Below are 18,867 nucleotides of genomic sequence, written 5' to 3'. Positions count from 1 at the left end.
CTGAGGGGACCATCCCCCACTCCCATGCATGAACTTCGTGCACTGGGCCTCTAGTAAATAAGGGAATCTGCCTGCAAAGGAAAAATCCTCCCAAACTAGTTTCTGACAATTCACATCATGGAAAGTATTTGAGAGCTGTCAGATGCCAATGGCCTGGGTGCCAGGAAAGAACTTTATCTCCGGTGTTGGTAGCTCTTTCTGTTGTGTAGAGAGCCCCCCACCCCCCTAGATGGCACAGAACCAAGTGCCAGTTGGCTGGGTAGTTACACCCTGACAGCCTGAGATCACAGAAGGAAACGGTTGGTTCTTGCAGATGTAGGCAGCGGGGAGCACTGGGCGTGGCCACAGAAGAGGAAGATCTGGAGCAGCCAACACCCAGGAGAGGGGAACATGTGTGCAAACACGGGGCTTTAGGAGTGAGACAGACTGTGGGTCCAGCAGGAAACCCGCTTGACCAAGGACATTTCTGCTGGGACCACCTGAGACCTGAAAGCTATGGGGAGACGTCTGTCAGCCTCAGCCCAAGTTCAGCATGCTTCCCCAAGCTTTCAGAACCCTAAAGTGGCCAGAGGAGAGAGGCCAAGGCTTAGAAAAGCTTGGGCTCCCTCCCGATTCCTTCACTCCCCCATGATGCCAGAGTGGACCTACTCACACTGCCAGGAGAAAGTACGGAAGGAATCGCGGCAGTTTACACCAGGCCCCTGCCCTCCCCGCGTTCTCTGACATGCGCAGAAAGAGGCCAGTGAGACTCCAGCTCTCCATTTTTGAAAAATTTATTTTATACCCTTAGAAGCTAAGAACTCTGCCACTCATGAGCCACACTTAGAAGATTCTTCCCTGTTCATCTACTTCCTTTTGAAATTTATAAACAAGATCCTGTACACAGGAGGTAGCAGAGGACAATTCCAGTCTGCTGGTTCCAGCTCAGAAGGTAACTGCACACACCTCAATGTTAGCAGGGGGTGAGGGGGGCAAGACAGGGCAATTGCCAGGACATGGCCTCCAGGTCCTACCACTCGTCCTTGCTGCCAGGGACCTTGAGGGAAGCCACGGGCATCCCACTGGGATGCTCATCTGTTTTCCTCCCAGAATGCCTCTGGTGTGACGCAGCATCAACAGTGGGCCTCGCCAGGGGAGCTTCTTGAGGACACACAGCATTGAGTCAGTTGTGCAATTCCTACTTTTTGAAAGATTTATAAAAACGTCTTCATCCAAAAAAGTTGGCAATAAAAACGACAACTCTTCCAAGGTAGCCTGTCACATTGTCGCTTTGTTGTATATTAAAAAAGTCATCAGCAGGTTTGCAGGCTGCAGCCGTTGGCAATCAAGTGGTTACTGGCTACGTGAAGGGGCAGTCATTGCAGCAACAAGAGCAAAATTAACAGAGCGTGTGACATGATCTTGATGCGGTCCTGACGAAGCTTTACAGTGAGGACAGCAGGTGCTGGGGTGCGGAAGGCGTTGTTTCCATAGGAAATAAGGGACTAGAAGTGGCGATTTCACTCCTGAATTTGGGCTCCTGAGTGCAGCTGCCGGCGATGATGTCACCACACATCTCACCACCGGCATGTCAATGTCATGTCCCACAGTCTTTCTGTGAGGATGGCGGTGGAGAAGGGGGAGGGCAGGGTAAGGAAGACAGTAGGGTATGGAACAGTCACATACTCAAAATCAGTTTTAAAACATCACATTCAAAATTGCAAGAACATCAGAACCATATAAAACTGCCTCTGACCATTTTTCTGAGGGCACAGTTCTTTTTTTTTTTTTTTAATATATTTCTTTATTGATTTCAGAGAGGAAGGGAGGAGAGAGAGATAGAAACATCAATAATGAGAGAGAATCACAGATTGGCTGCCTCCTGCACACCCCCTACTGGGGATCGAGCCCGCAACCCAGGTATGTGCCCTTGGCTGGAATCGAACCTGGGACACTTCAGTCTGCAGGCTGTCAGTCCGCAGGCTGACGCTCTATCTACTGAGCCAAGCCAGCCATGTGAGGGCACAGTTCTGCTCTTAAAAGCCGGCTCCTCCATCTACCGGCTGTCAGCAGCAGCTTTAGGCAGGTGCAGGGTCACACACTGGCCTGGCTGCACAGTACCTCCGTCGGCCACAGTGCCATGACTGGGGCTGACAGTGCAGAGTGAAGAGCTGACTGTCCAGCCACGTGTCACATGATGCAGAAGCCACCAAAGGCACTTGGGGCTGGACACACCTCTCTGACTTGGCAAATCTAACAGCGGCAACCTGGCGCTTCCTAAGGCTCCCCTAGTTCTGCGCATGGTGAGTTGAAAACAAGGTAGAACATGTAACTAAAGGCAAAACAGGGTTGGAAAATCTGTGTAGCAACTCAAAATACAAAATGTACAAAATATATAGAATGTTAAATATGCAACCCCACCCTGGGACAAAGGAGCTGGCACCCAAATGTTGTTAAACTTGGGAATTCCAACTAAATGATGCTTATTCAACTGCTTCCTAGTTATTTCTGGGAAAATAAAACCTGCTCCTATCTTTTCAGTGTTAATCACTCAAGCTGAAGAGAAACAAAGTCTCAAATTCCTTGTCTGCATTAAAATGATTAGAATCTCACAAAGATTCCTCAATTCAAATATTTAACTTCATATACAACCAGTACCCAGGGTTTCAGTAACTGTTTTAATCCAAAGCAAATAAATGATTGCAGATCACATGATTTAAGACTAGTTTATTCAATATGTCTCCAAGCATTAAAAAGATGATTTCATGAAGTTAAACTCAATAAAATTATACCTTAAAGTGCTTCTTATTTTGCTGTTTTTAAATTTTATTTTGGGAATAACTTACGATTTCTTTAGTGACTGATGTCAAGAATGTGCCCTGGGGAACAGAACTTCAATTATATCAGGAAAAAGGCCTTGAATAGCTTAATAACCTCCCAATTTTCAATCCTGGTAACATTTCATCAAGATCCAAGTTTAAGCCCAGGGCTCTCTCATCCAAACCCATCTGCAATTCTGTACAAATAGGGAGACATATTAAATACAAAGGTCTGTGTAAACTGAATTCTTTACTATTTTACAATGAAAAGAATTTTATCACATATCTTTACATAACCTTAAATTTGATATCCCTAATCAATGTTACTACAAGATTAAAAATTTGCCCCACACAGCTAAAGGCAGATTTCTTTAAAAAAATAAAAATAAAAACGAAAAGAATTTCTTCTATAGTATCGTAGAGAAAGCCACAGCTTTACCCTCACTCACTGTTGTATGTTCATGTAACAAAAGTCTTGTCACAGTTTATTTCGTAAAATCGCCACAGAAATGTTAACCCACATGCGGATCTGCCTCGGGGCAGCTGATCCACAGGCCGGCGCTCTCCCCCTCAAAAGAGCCCCACTCCTGGCCACAGCGCTTTCCTCACACACGCTCCTCAGGCCGTGGCAGGCTCTTCCTGCCCACTTCCAGGTTCTTCTAAAGGGTTCAAGGTGCGATTCTGGTTTCAAACAGGTGCTAAGCATCCAGTAACTGCGATGTGACTCCCCATCGTGTGCTGGACACGCTCCTCTAGGGATCCACGTCGTCAAGGTCACTTCTTAACTCGCCAATCATCATAGGCGATTCTGAACCCTTACAGGAAGAAAAGGAAATTCACCCATTGAGAAGTTAGAGAAAAGGTTATTTTATGCTGACTGTGTTCTGTAGTTTAAACATGTCCTCATTTAACAACGTAATGTTTACCAAAGGGCAATACAACAAAGCTATAACACCTTATATTTGCAGCAGATTATGCAAAACTTAAATTTCTATGTTCTCATGTGGTCACTGAAACAAGCCAGCGCCTAGCCCAGCCGCAATGCTGCCACACAATGGCGCAGACAGCTCCTATTAGAACTCTGCGGACCTGTGGGCTGAACCAGGGAGAGGCACTACAGCCCCGACATCCAGGGCCAGAAACTGTGCCTATTGGTCAAAGATGGCTCTAGGTCACGCCTGGGCCTGAATTCTGCCCCTCACCAATCCTGTGGCCTCTGGTTTAAACAGGGTGGAGAAAAAGTAGGTTTACAGTTGTGAATATGCAAAAGTTTACTCTTGTATTATTTATTATTATATTCCACAGGAACTGTAAACCTACTGTCGCCCACCCTGTACACTAAGGGTTCTGAATGGTAACCATGTATGCGTCTTGAGACTGATCTAGCTGGGGCTGGGGGTGGGAGAAGCAGGGAGTCTCCCTGCAGAGGGGCGTGTACGCTGAGGGGGAGTCAGACAGGGGTGAGTAGGGGTGGAAGGAAGAAGTACACTTGATAAACAGAAAGGCCATTGTATCTAGAACTCAGAAAATGAGAGGGAGAGGAAAGCAGGGGCCAAATCAAGGAGGACTGCTGAGGATCCGGCCTCCACCCTAACAGCAGTGGAAGGCTGCTGAACGGTTCGGTGAAGGCAGGAGAGACTCAAGAGTGGCGACAGGCAGATTTTTACAGAGACCCAGGAGTCTAAGGTGCTTACACGACAGAACAGATGGATGAGGTCTTTCAAAGGTCAATGACAAAGTGTGAAAATGCCTGCAGCTTGAGCCGCCCTGTACGCAGGGGCTGTGTGTGAGTAAGGAGGCGGAGCAGGACCAGCTGTGGGCGGGGCTGGGTGTTTGCATTTGGCACTTGGAAGAACCACGGCCAGGGCTGTGGGCAGGGGCAAGAGGACAGAACTGAGGGACATTTCCTGGTGGCCCGGAAGAGGCTGACATGGAGGAGGCTGAGAAAGAAACACCCGAAAAGCTGGCAGAGGACTCAGATGGCGGTGCCATGGAAGCCACAGGAGAGTGGTTTAGAAAGGAAGACCTGGTCAGTGGCACCAGATACTGCTCCGTGGTCAGCTCAGATGAGGACTGGAAATGGAGGCTGCTTGTCACCCCAGCTGCTGAGCAGGGAGAGGCTCAAGAGTGAGTGAGAGATTAGAAATTACAGGTAGTTAAGTTTTGACTATTTTTTTGAGAAGAGAGGCTACAGAGAAGAGGAAAAGGGCAGGGATAAAAGGGAAGAGGAGAGTTCTTTCAAAAGGATGGGAGACAAGTGTATCGGAACACCACTGGGAGGGATCTGCGGAGAGGAAGAGGTTTAAGATACCAAAGACAGAGAAAAAGACAGAATACAGGGTTTCTGGCAAAATGGCAGGGTGGGGAGCCCTCCCCGTGACAGAGGACAGGGGCTCGAGGGGCTGTGAGGCTAGGAGCGGCAGCTGCAGGAGCTCCTGTCTGATAGCTTTTTTTTCCTCTGCAATAAGGTAGGCGAGCCTCAGTTTCCCTTCGGTAAAATCAGGCTAACAGTGACCTCACAAGACTGTCAATGAGGATCCAAGAGCTTAAAAAGAAAAAAGACTCTACAACATCCACAGGGTTCATTTAATGAGGCCTCTGCCAAACCCTGTTATGGAGCTACAAGGGGACTGCCCTTCTGGAAGGTCAGAGTGGAGGGAAGAACAGACATGTCATCACATTCACACCTGCTCCATTATTCTGCACACAGATGTTAAATAAACATTTCATTCCCTTTTTACTATAGTAATTAGTATTAGAAATGTTGTTGGTTTTTAAAGTCAGCGTACAATTGTTCTTTGACTCCCCAATAAGTAGGTAGATTTCAATGGCATGAGGCCCCTCCTCTCAAGGGTCCACGCTTCCTGGAGGCTGGTGAAAGCAAAGGCTGGAGGCGATGTTCTCAGCCGGCAGTGAGGCCGACAAGCTGGAACGAATCCGCTGTGGCCTCCTTAGAACAGCCAGCCACACACTGAGGTCAAAGCCTGGCATGCCTCCCACATGGTAGCACTGCTCCTCCCTGTGGGCACTGGGAGTGGGTCCTGCGCAGAGAGCACTGAGGATGGAGCTGGGGCTCCTTTGCTCTTGTTTATGAAATTGGTTTTGGGCAACTCCAGAGCGGGCGCTGCCCTTCCACATGGGGACACCATCATACCTGCTGTAGGTGCCTGTCTCCGTTCTCATTCGCAGGGCTGCTCTCCGACCCATTGCTGCTCCCTGACTGTTCTTTCTCATTCAGCAAAGCGGTGGCATACGCTAGTGTGTCCTTCGGGGTTCAAACAGAAGGAAAGGTCAGGGAGTGGGGAGTGGCAGCGACATTGCCAAGGAAGACTACCCTTCATTTTGACCTTTAGAGGCACCAGGAGCCTTAAGGGTGGTGTCTTCATGGCAGCCCCCAGAGCACCCCTCAACTTCTGGGCCATGTGGGGGCTGGACTGACCCACCCATATGGCTTTTCTTCTATAATTTGTGAACTGCACACCAATGTGTTATCTTTTCATAGAAATTCAATCATTTCTTTTGCCCCTTCTCATTTTCAACCTATACCTCCTCTTTCTCTGAGGCTGCTGTTTCTGAGAAACATACTAGAAATCCTACCTAAGGGACTTCAAGCCGCACAAAATCAGAGGACAACCCTCACCTGAGCTGAAATCGTCCGCTGAAAGGTCTTTCCAGTTGATGTTTCATTAGAGACATTGCTTTGCGGTGTCCAATAATGTTCTGACATCTGAGACAGGAGGTCAGAAATGCATCAGAGGTGACAAACAAGCCCACACGAACCCACGATTTCTACCATTAGATAGCAGAATATAAAGCACCTACAGTAGTATATATGTCTACCCAGCCCTTCTATCACATCAGGAGAGTCTTTCCTGGAAAATTTCACTTGCACTCTCAAGAGCTCGTAAAATTCTACTTCTTACACAATCTTCCCCACTTTCTCACCTATAAAGCTAAGACGCATGTATTAAGACGCAAATTTAAAGCATAAAAATAGGTATCAACGGTACTAAAAAAGGTTTGAAGACTGAAAATACTTTGAGACCTGTTTCAAATTAAGTTTGAGAGTCTTCCCTGACAAGACGTGCTCCTACTATTCCTACGTCAGAACCAGAAGGCTCACAATGCATTACCTTCTTCTGCAGCCACTGCACAGCCCAGCTCCAGTGGTGGGAGTTCTCCTTGAAGTACTCTTTGGCAGCAGGACACCTGGCCATTGGAGATTTCTATTAGCCAAATGCTTTCTTTGCAGAGGTACTTATTTAATTTGCAGCACCCTTTTTATTTTGAAACACAAATGCTACTTTCACTAAAGTTCAGTGGTCTTTATACAAAAAGAAATGAAAGGTAAGTATGTAGTGAAAAGTCTCATCTATCTCTAACTCATCTACTCAGTTCTATTAAAATTCAAAATTGAAGAATGAAAAATAAAACCCCCACAGCAAATAGGGCATTTAATAAATGACCTCTTGCTAGAATCAAATTAATCTTAAATATTTGTGACCTGAATAAGGAAGCATATTATATTTAAACATGATCTTATAGCCACCCTCTCTTTTTCTATTTTTATCTGACTTTCTGGGAAGCTGTCCTTCGTATTTGAAGATAGTGCTGATGGTGATGTTGCCACTAGTGAGTGTATATAAAACAGATGTGTGAAGGATATGAAAGTATACATAGACACTGGAATCTGGACTGTCTGCTGGCAGCAGATATACTATGTGGCCCCAACACTACTTGGAAATGCCATTCCTAGGCAAGTACTTAACGATAACATGCTGCCAATATCAAGCCTAATTAATGAACGCACAATTGTGGCTGGATGATTGCCATCTCTTTCCACAATGCTATGTCATATGGAAACGTATGTTCATGCATTATTTCAGTGAGGTTCTCATTAATATCTGTTTAGGATGCTCAAATACAGCAGATTAAGCCAAACAGATTTCTCATTCTTATTTTGGTAAAAGTTCGGGGACAGCAATACCCATGCCTAAGAATCAGCAAAAATCTGGAGGAAAATAAAGTAAGCTATGAAGAGGGCTCCATCAGGTAAGACTCAGAGATGGCAGTGGAGTCTGCTCAATACCCCTGGTCATCTTGCAGTTACTCTGATCTTTTGTTTGCTCTTGTACTAAGTAGGGAACTAATGTAGCAAACCACTAAGGTCGCTTGTAACATCGAGAACCTTTGCATTTCGAGTCTACTGACAGATGAATGGATAAGCACAATGTGGTCTATCCACACAATGAAATATTTAGCCTCAAGAAGGGGGAAAATTCTGACATGCTACAACACGGATAAATCCTTGAGGACATCATGCTAAGTGTCAAAAGGACAAATACTGGATGATTCCACTTATATGAGGTACCCATAGTAGTCAAATTCATAGAGAAAGTAGAATGATGTTTTCCAGGGGCCAGAGGGTGGAAGAATGGGGAGTTACTGTTTAATGTTTAATGGATATCGAGTTTCAGTTTGGGAAGGAAGATTAAAAAGCTCTGAAGATGGGATAGTGGTGTTTGTTGCACAACAATGTGAATGTACTTAGTGCCACTGAACTTAACCTAAAAATGGTTAAAATGGTAACTTTTATGTTACGTACATTTTACCACAACTAAAGCAAAAAGAAAAGAACCTTTGCTTGAAGCAGACAGCCTAGCTCTGACAGCACCTGTGACGTGGGACATACAACAGTCCGTAACCTCACAGCTATTGCAAAGACTAATGAGAATACAGGCAAAGTATTTAGCACTGTGTCTGAATTAAGTGTAAGCAACTCTAATAGGATTCTGTCTCGAGAGACTGTTAGGAAAGTGGGGACCTAGAGCTGAAAGAGCTATAGCTACACTACGAAAGCCTCTCGAATGGAGGCTCACCCACCTTGATTCCCACCTTTCCTGCACAAGCATTGTGTGTTAGCTTTTTCTCTCGGGTTCTGTAAGGTCTGTTCCTCTTTTAACACATTGCGTACCACACAGAAATCTCTAAGACATACGCCAGGGACCGCACGTTTTTGGGCAAACTGCACGTTATTTAAATCACCATAATGCACTTTAGGTGTTATTTTTCAATAATTATAACATTTTTATGTACAAAAACAATTAAACAATTAAAGCTCCTAGTACTTTTTTAATGTATGGTACTGCATAAAACATTTTCCTCTATGAAGAGGGACCAAACAAAATTTACATAAGTATCTAGATTCGCTCCTTTTTCCATGGGTGTGAAAAACGAGAACACTCGTGAGCGGTCCGTAACAGATGGCGCGAAACACGAGAAAACTCCTGAGCGGTACGAAACGTGTTAACACTTCCCTTAACATCTCTCTGAGATCACCTGCATAGGTTTCTGTGCCATCCAAGCAATCACGCCCTGACTGAGGCACACTCTCCAGGTACTAACACAAGGCAGGTTTTTTTCTGGTCATATTTGACTTGTAACCACTTCCTCTTTTCATTTTTGAATCAATACTTACTTTTGAGCAAGAGTTACCAGAAATTTGACACACTGGTAGCAGCGACTGCTGTCCACATGATTACTGTGGTGCATCAGAGCTGAAGGGAGAGAAGAGAATATTTGAACAATGAACCACTAAAATGAAAATGGGTCTCCTGTTCTGAAAACTTACAACAATCTACTCTGACAAACAGATAAAGACCTAAATTAAAAGCATGGTGCTGACTCAAGAGGATCCCCTAAATTCTAAAGGGTAGAAATACTAAGTAGTATTCAAGAAACATACGTGGTGGCGCAAGTTTGACTTTTAGGAGAAACAGATGGAGCTAAGATTTATATTGGCTGATTATTCACCTAGAGACCTCCAAGCTTTTCCGCCCACCACTCTGCTGACAGAGAGTAGTTAGAACACCGTTAGTGTGATAAATGGAAACTTACCGTCTTAGTTCAGTTCACCAAAGAGTCCCTGCTCTGGGCTTTGGGGATTGAAAGATGAATAATACCTGGCCCCGCTCCAGGGGAGTGTACCCCTGGTCTGGGAGTTCAGAGCCTGGGTGGAAGCTCTGAGTAGAGTCCACCATCCAAGGGGTGGTCTAGAGCGTTGCAGCCACAGAACTTTTTAAACTTACGTTTCTTTTCTAAAATAAAGGAAGCCCTAAATCTTTTCTTAATACATAACCAGAATGTGAAATGACTCCGATTAACTGGAAATACAGGTGGATGGTGGGAGTTGGAGAAGACTATTTTTAACCAAACCTTTTCTAAGAAATTGCTCACTAAAGCTACTTCAGCCTTCTCAAAAGAAGAACTCTGCCCAAAACCTTTTATGAACAGTCAATAGAAATTTGGATGCATTTATACCATAGGCGAAAAACAATCACATTTCCTGAGTTTGACAACATCCTGAGCCTGAGGTTTTAGTTTTCCACTCCAATGGCTATAGGGTGGAATGAAAGTTTCTTGCCTTGGAAAGTGCCTTAAACTTGTTGAAAAGTCACAGCACCCTTGACTCTCTCCTAACCCAGTAAGGACCCCAAGTTGCACTTTACTGACTAAAGGTAGGAGAGTGTCTAGGATGATCAGGTCACTGGTTTTAATTCTCACGACCAAAATGAGGGAACCCAATGCCTTAATCAGACTTCTGTTGGATTCCTCACTGATGTATGCCAGGGACGCGGGGTTGGTGTGGGAGATGGACTGGGGAGGCAGGAGGCAGACCCATTAGGGAGGAGACTGGCTATCTGCACATTCACTGCTGACACTTCCCGTTAAGGCTGGGCATACTTGCCTAGTAGTCCATTTTCTGTCTCAAACACAAATTTGACTCGCTCTACTTGTATGGGATCTTCAATGACCTGTGAGAGGAAGGAAACAAGTTGGTAAATGAAAGAAGAACTTAGGTTATAGCCACTGGTGCCTCTTTTTTAAAAAATAATTCAATGGGTTCTAACTTAACAAAACCCAATACAAATATCATGTCACTGCCATATATCTCAACATCTTCCATTTTAAACTACAGATAAAAAGCTACTGAGTAATATCTGAAGATCCATTTATTTCTTATCAATGTGCTCTTACCGACACCTACCGTTCTCTGTGGGTTATAAGGACGTACATTTCATGATCCTGAGGGTGAGAGGTTTACAGTTTAACCTGTTTACCAAACTGTGTCAGTTTTGCTACAACACAGGCTCTGCAAGTCCACAGGCGGGAACTGTCTTACTGTCACTGTGCATCTAGTGCAGTGGTTCTCAACCTTCTGGCCCTTTAAATACAGTTCCTCATGTTGTGAGCCAACCATAAAATTATTTTCGTTGTTACTTCATAACTGTAATGTTGCTACTGTTATGAATTGTAATGTAAATATCTGATATGCAGGATGGTCTTAGGCGAACCCTGTGAAAGGGTCTTTCGACTGCCAAAGGGGTCGCGACCCACAGGTTGAGAACCGCTGGTCTAGTGCCTCACACCCGATTGTGCACAGTGCAGCCAACTCGACAGGTCTGTTGCTGAGCAGATGAACAATATGCAGCCCTGCTTCTGAGGAGCAAACCTTCCAAAGTTTGTAAAAGCACCAGGAGAAAGGACCAGGCTTTCTATAAATGGCATTCATGGTGTAATTCCTTATTTGGAAGCACTGATTAAATGCCTACCCTGTGCCAAGGCCCACAGGCCTACACCAAGTCTTAGGGACCTAAAGGGAACCCTGTCCTCCTCCCTCTCTTTAAGGAGCTTCTGGGCTAGTCTTTCTCACTAGCTCACAACCAGTCCCCAAATTCTACTGATTTTCTTTCCAAAACGTCTCTTGACATGTCCTTTGTCCCCTTCGACGCTGGTCTTGCCTCAGCACAGGCCTTGTTATTTCACACTCAGATTACTGTCATACACTTCTGTGTAAGTCTTCCAACACTGACCCTGCTTCCTCCTTCAGTCCATCCTTCAAAGCAACTGCCAAGGGCATCTTTCTAAAACATAAATAAGGCCACAGAACTTTCCTGCTTAAAACCTGTCCATGGCGCCCGTCACTGACAGCAGAGGTTGCAAACTTCAATGTCTAGAGGCTAGGATGACAAGAAATGAGCAAAATGGGCAAAGTAAGAGACAATAAGGAGCAGCGAGGGCAGCAGGGAACTGGAGGTCCTGTGCTCCAGCAAAGAGGGCAGGCTGCTGCTGCTCTAGGTGATGGTGGCCTGCAGGACATGGGACCAATGTGGCCAGGTTAGCGGCTTTCTCAAGATAGGCTGTATCTAGAAATCAGAAAACAAAACCACATGGGCCATATAAAACAGGCAAATGGACAGGACGTGCTCCCAGGCTGCAGCGTGCAGCCACTACCTATAGAAAGAGGTCCCCTCACTGGTCCCTGAGCCTTGCATGCTCTGGTTTGGGCTTCTTTCCCATGCCCCACTCAGCTCCACTCCTAGTCACACACCTCCTTCCAGCTCACTGAGCAATCAATCCAGGGGTCTGGTGGGGGGAAGGGGCTAACTGCATGGCTCAGATCCTGGCTTTGTGATTTATCAGAGGTTGGTCTTAGGCAAATCACTCCACTTCTCCAAGTTCTAATTTCTAATGTGATACGGTACTTTGTTGATTATAACTGAATTTCCCCCATTTTTTATATATCCAAAATTGAGATGTACCCTACAGTCAATTACACTTCAGTTTCATGGCTTGTAAAAATATTTCTAGTAGTATAAAGACAATCAAGGGTACCTCAGATATGAGTGAAATATAGAGCCAGCAATTTCCCTGAGGTTACTGTGAGGTTAAACAAGGTAATACTTGTGCTTAGCACAGCCCCCTAGCCACAGCAGAGCCATCCACTGCTCCTCTGCTCTCTGTACGACAACTGCTTGTGTACTTGTCTAGCTCCCTCACGAAACCACGAGCCCCTATAAGGTAAGGTTTTATTACCGCTCACCTGTAAATCAGTATTGCACAAAAAAAGACTGATATGAGGAGGATTTAGTAAGTGCAGGATAAGAATGGAAAAACAATACAAGGACAGGCAACTTTTAATTTATAAACAATGCTGGCTAACACATGCCTAAATACAAGTAAATCAGAACATGTATGACTTACCAATATCTCATGCAGTAGTTGGAAGGTATTCTTTAACTCGTGGGGTGGAGCTGTTTCTAGTTGGTTCTGAAATGTTTTTAAAAAGAAAATTCCAGTAAGTCTTCAGCAGAAAGCACATTGGTGTGTCAGTCAACAATGTCAGACTCAGCCCTAGTTCCACCACTATCTGGCTAACCTTGGCCAAGTCAATTCTTCTCTTTGGGGGCCTCAGTTTCCCCAAGTGCTAAATCTGGGAACTGAAACAAACCACCTCCTCTGTGGTCCTCCCAGCTGCAACGCTCCGTGGTTAGGAAGGAGAGAGGAGGAAGAGCAGAAAGAAGAGAATGTAAAGTCACTAAAGAGGTCCCCATTTTAATTTCATTGATACATATCCTATTTTGTTTTCCAGAATATGCTGCTGTTGCTATGAGAATGCAAATGAGTATGCTCTGAGATAAGTATGCTGAGTGGAGTATGGAAGAAAATCTGGTTATGAAACAGAAAAACCTGCCAAGACAGACCTGTGAAGAAAGCAAGATTCAGAGACTCATTCCTGTGTGCATTTTAACAGCCTCACACAGATACGTGGATGGGGCTTAGGACCCTGCATCACCACACCACACTTCCCGGTGTCAGGGCTGGCATGAAGTGAGCATCTCTCTCCATGCCTCACGGACTCCCCACCACCTGTGAGGTCAAGTCACACTCCCACTGTGAGAGGAGAAAACTGCCTGAAGTCACAATCAGTGAACATTAAAGGGAGGAATGCAGTCACCTCTGATAGGTCTGCACAGAACAGGCTCAGGGCAGAACATTTTCATAAGAGTCTGAAGACATAACCCACTAACCAACCACCTGCTACTTGTCAGCACTACCTGTATAACTATTATAAATCCTGGTGCAGGTAACAGGGTGTTGCAGAAATTCTGTGGGCAGAAACAATACACATGGTATGAATTTACAGAAAGAGCCTGGAAGGACCCATACCAATGTGGCATATTGGTACCTGGGGTGGGGAGGAGAGGGGCAAGAGTGGTTGGTGTTGTCGGAGAATGCAGCCATGTATTATTCATGTTATTAAAGATTAATAACTAATAAAAATGATCTGTGTAGGCTTACAGGTTTTTCTAGTAATCCCTAGAAAGGCAGTAAACAATATGATTAAGAGCACAGCCCTGGAGCCAGACTGCCCACATTCAAATTCCCACTCTGCCACTTACTAGTTGAGACCCTGGGCAAGTTACTTACTCTGTGCCTCAGTTTCTCGAACCATAAAATGCTGACAATAGTATCTGCCTGATAGGACTACTTGAGAATTAAGTGAGCTACATATGTACTCTGCTTGGAACAGTGCTTTGGCATCCAGTAAGTGCCACAGCGGTAGCAGTAATTAGCATACTGACCAGAGCTTCATAAGGAACTGTATCACCTTTTTAGTTGAGAAAACCCTACTTCTGATTTTTAAAATGGGGAGGGCATTTAATATAAAATTGGAAAACATTTACATAGTAATGGTCACACAGCATTATTAACTATTAAGTATTATTCTTAACAGTTAAAAACTGAACTGAACGCAAATGTGTTGCAGGTAAGAGAATGGTCAGGTCAATCATGGTAATGAGAGGATGAAAGATGATACCCACAGATACATTTTAGTAATATGGAAAATATTTATAATGTTAAGCAAAAACCCCCCACAAAATCATAAAGACACTAAAATCCCAGTTATGTTAAAATACATGTGTAGAAAATAAAAGGGAAATGTAAGGGAATGTTCATGGTGATTGTCAGTGAATGATGGGATATCGAGTTCTTTTCCTTTTTTTAAGTCCTCACTGGAGGTTTTTTCCCCCACTGATTTTTAGAAGTATAGAAGGGAGGAGAGACAGAGAGAAACATCGATGTGAGAGACAGACTGATTGGCTGCCTCCTGCACTCGCCCTGCCTGGGGCCAGGGATTGAGCCTGCAACCGAGATACAAACCTATGACCCTGAAGGTCTGAGGGCCGATGCTCTAACCACTGAACAAACTGGCCAGGGCTGAGTTGTTTCCTTAAATGAGCCTACATTATTTTTATGATTAGGAAAACCAATGACGGTATTAGAAGCAGCATGCTAACTGGGAGTGAAGGCCACCAGCCGTCACCAGGCCAGCGGAGCCCTACCTTAATGAAGTGCAGCATAGTGAAGGAGAAGTGCTCGTTGCAGAAGCAGCAGTACACCACCATCTCCATGAGCGCCAGGAGCGAACCCGTCAGCTCACGCAGAGCAAACATCACCTGGTGCGAGGGATGAAAGGAGAAGCGCTCCTGTCAGCTAACTGTCAATAGGTTCTGGCTTTGACTGAAACAGACTCAGATTTAATATCATCAACACTGCCTCAAAATAGGGCTGCTTTCACTGCTAGAGCTCCATGGATAGATTTCAGGGTGTTTAGGTCTGCCTGACATTTAACACAATTTTGTGCAAATGTGCACCTTTTTCCTGAGTCACTTTCATCAGATTTTCAAAGGTAAATGCCCTCTCAAATGAAAGTAAATACTGATAGATTCCCAAAATACACAATGTTCAATTTAAAAAAGATATATAGCATAGCACTGTTAATGTAGTTACAAAACCAGTATGACACATGGATTCATATCTATGTAAATCAAGTTACGGAAGGAATGGAAGATTACATTCTCAAGAGGAGGCAGCTCTGAGTGGAAGGGGAGGTGATGGGACTGCAGGCAGGCCACACAGAGTGCTGTGAGCACCCCACTTCCATATTCCTGAGGTTTAAAACACGTATGTGCCTCAGAGCTGTAGTATTTCAGGATCGGGGACACATATGAGACTGGGAACAAAACCTCTGATATTAAACTGAATAATTGTGATTGGTGAGGTGCCATTTACCTACTGGGACCTAGAGGGGTAGTTGGGCCGAACCTGGAGGTCCAAGTCCATTTGAGAGACTGAAAAAAGGACTAATAACATTCTCTTCAACCGATTATTTCCTTCTGACATATACATAGGAAGAAAAATTAATGTGAAAGAATAATTTCTTCTCCTAACAATACCCTTTTTTATCAAAATATAACTAATAACAAATAACAAAAGGTGTTTTTCCTCAATGGGAGAAATAAAGAGAAAAATGGCTTTAGGAGAACAAGGACATACCTCTAACAGGTAAGGTTTTCCTTCAGACAAGAACAACAAGGCTTCTACTTCCTCGTGGAGGGGCAGCAGAGGGCTTGAAGGAGCAATGCTGATAGGTGGCCGTTGTTTAAATACCCCAGGAGCTTCAGGAGACCAGAGAAACAAAGCCTGTCTCACTTGATGCTATTTCATGAAACAAGACACCTACAACGCAAAGCCATTCATTCCCGCAAGCTTCACACACACAGCTGCTGAGTACTCACAACATGCTCTCAGTCCGGGGAGGAAGCCAGACTTGGAGACAGGAGAAATGTTTACCTTCTTATTTCAATGTCTGCCTAAGTTGTAGGTGTGACTAGTAAGCTCTCTAGACAATCTTTCAAAGAAGTAAAAATATAAATCGTATGTGGAAAAAATGACCAATGTGACTCTGAATAGACACTGGACAAGACCCTTGTGTTTCTCAAACACCACCTATGCTAAGCAGAATTGACCCACATGGAAGGAGTTATTCCTTTTGCTAGAAAAACAAGAACTCACACTATTTTCTTAGACAAACCTATCTCAACTCAAGTTTAGGCAGCTTTGTCTTTTTAGATGAATGAGTCAGATTTAGGAAGCAAACTCTACCTCAAACCATCCAAGTGCTCCCCAAGTCCCTTTAGAGCAGTGGTTCTCAACCTTCCTAATGCCGCGACCCTTTAATACAGTTCCTCATGTTGTGGTGACCCCCAATTTCATTGTTACAAATTGAACATAATTAAAGAATGTGATTAATCACAAAAACAATATGTAATTATATATGTGTTTTCTGATGGTCTTAGGCGACCCCTGTGAAAGGGTTGTTCGACCCCCAAAGGGGTCGTGACCCACAGGTTGAGAACTGCTGCATTAGAGGGTCAATAAACATTGCTGGATCAGAGTGATGGACTGTGATTTTTATCTCGTTTCTGGTGTTCAGATCTTACTGGTCATACAACACTGAAACCCAACCACAGCCTCTGGGTCAGAGGCTTGCATTCACACACTGGCTGCTACTCCACTTACTGGCTGTGGACTTGTGCAGTTACTACACCCTCTGTATCTTAGTTCCTCATTTATAGAAGGGGTAATATCCCTCTCACAGGTTTGCTGAGGGGATTATAAACACAACTGATGAACTAAAAGGACTATGGACAGGCACAGCACACAGAAAACACTGAATATTTTTCAGTGGCTTTGGATAACTATATAGGACAATTTGCGTCTCTGCTCTATTAAATGAGGACTGAACTACTGCATATAGGTGACCAAGTAGTAAATGTTACCAGCTACATCATATATTCAAATGCATTTCAATGACTTAATGTACAGCTGAAATAAATTCCTTTGTTTTTACAAAGTACTTTAATACTTATCTCATTAATCCTCAATATACTTGTGGGGTTATATTTTTAGTATTTCCATTTTGTACTGAGAATCAGAGGGCCAGATGGCCTGGGCAAGTTCACACAGCTAGGAAACTAACCCACACAAAGGCAATTTTATCACTACATCAGTTGTGCCAATTATGGTAATGAATGAACTCCGAATTGGTCTTTGATTCTAAAGGCTTTTTAAAACTTACATACCCCTGTCCCCAAATAAATGATTTACTTTCCCTTGTGACAAACTAGTAAAATAAAGTGAAGTTTAACAGGAATTAAAACAATATCAAATAGCCAAATGAGGAACAAATAATACCCATTTAATTGCTAACATTACCCTCGATGCACTACTGACAAATTCAGTATCATTTCATTTTTCCGATGAACTAAAGATATGTTAAGCTCACCAACATTCCTCTGGGAAGAGACATCTGAATACAAAACAAGTAATGCCACTGTGTTGTGAAGATTCCCAAATTCTCGTGCTTGTGCGGAACTCCATCGCCGTATCTGTGGTCAGAGAACATGAAGTGGACGTTTGTGTTTTGATTAGAAATAACATGGCGAGGGAGGGAAAAGACTGCTGGTTCATGATAATTTGGGTCACAATTATTTCTCAATATTTGATAGCAAAAGAGGTCAAAGTACAAAAAGCCATAGGTTTTGAGGTAGCTTAACAGTGTTTTCCCCTCAGACACATTAACTCACATTCTGAAATGAACCCATTCGTGTATTCGAAGTTAGGTATTGAGTGCTCACTATGTGCCAGGCAATTTCCCTGTGCCTCAGTGTAATGGGGAAAACCCATGAGGCTGGTGGCCTGGGGGCCCAGCCCTCTTGCCCCCCGACCCCCGCCCCACCCCCCCCTCCGCATTTACTATGCTGTGTGGGTGTGGGAGCATTATGGTAACACTGCCCAACCTCTTGGTGTAATGGTGGAGATAACCTACCTGCTCTGGCCACTCAAGGCTGTGAAAACCAAATGAAACCTTAAAAGTGAAAATGTTTTCAATGCTATGGGATCCATAAATGCAAAACAATAGGAGTCCCTGAAGTCGAAGAGCTTGAGTGAAAAATGCAGATTGTAAATTTTAACGTGATATCCTTACACTGAGCAGGCTATGGGGCCAGAGCGAGAGAAGCACGGTGGAGACTGGAACCTGAGGAGGCCGGAGCAGCATGTCTGTCCCCCCTTATAAAGGAACGAAAACTCCTATGCGATCCGTTCCATTCAGGGGACACCGGAACTGGGTCTGAATCCCACTCCACAACACTTTAGCTCGGTGACCTTGAACAAGTCACTGAACTTGTCTGTGCTGTAATTCTCGCCTGAGAATGAGGATGAAAACTGCCTAGTTTATTGAACTGTATCAGTGACATGGCATATCAAAGGACCAGTTGTGTCTAGTATATAACAGGAGCTCTATATAAATAGCATTCATCATTACTGCACCTTCATTTTAAATCTATCAAACAAAAGAAATATAATGAATGGGAGAAAC

At 44.2% G+C, this 18,867-nt stretch overlaps 1 protein-coding gene across 1 annotated transcript in view; it reads right to left on the bottom strand.

The window, feature by feature from the left end:
- Positions 1-757: 757 nt before the first annotated feature.
- USP24 (ubiquitin specific peptidase 24) overlaps positions 758-18,867 on the bottom strand; it is a gene marked incomplete at its 5' end in the record, with an annotated part of 128,613 nt that continues 110,503 nt past the window's right edge. Inside the window, 10 exons of the mRNA XM_081088466.1 lie at positions 758-3,613; positions 5,953-6,063; positions 6,439-6,525; positions 6,932-7,007; positions 9,277-9,355; positions 10,546-10,612; positions 12,843-12,908; positions 14,987-15,100; positions 15,981-16,102; positions 17,773-17,875. Of these exons, the coding sequence (XP_080944592.1) occupies positions 3,551-3,613; positions 5,953-6,063; positions 6,439-6,525; positions 6,932-7,007; positions 9,277-9,355; positions 10,546-10,612; positions 12,843-12,908; positions 14,987-15,100; positions 15,981-16,102; positions 17,773-17,875 (888 nt within the window). The 3' untranslated portion in view covers positions 758-3,550. The remainder of the gene's footprint in view (positions 3,614-5,952; positions 6,064-6,438; positions 6,526-6,931; positions 7,008-9,276; positions 9,356-10,545; positions 10,613-12,842; positions 12,909-14,986; positions 15,101-15,980; positions 16,103-17,772; positions 17,876-18,867) is intronic.

Source organism: Myotis nattereri (assembly GCF_964212035.1).
Source record: "Myotis nattereri genome assembly, chromosome: 3".
Taxonomy (NCBI): Eukaryota; Metazoa; Chordata; class Mammalia; order Chiroptera; family Vespertilionidae; genus Myotis; species Myotis nattereri.
The sequence above is the reverse complement of the archived record's forward strand: the minus strand, read 5'-3'. Positions and strand labels throughout refer to the sequence as shown.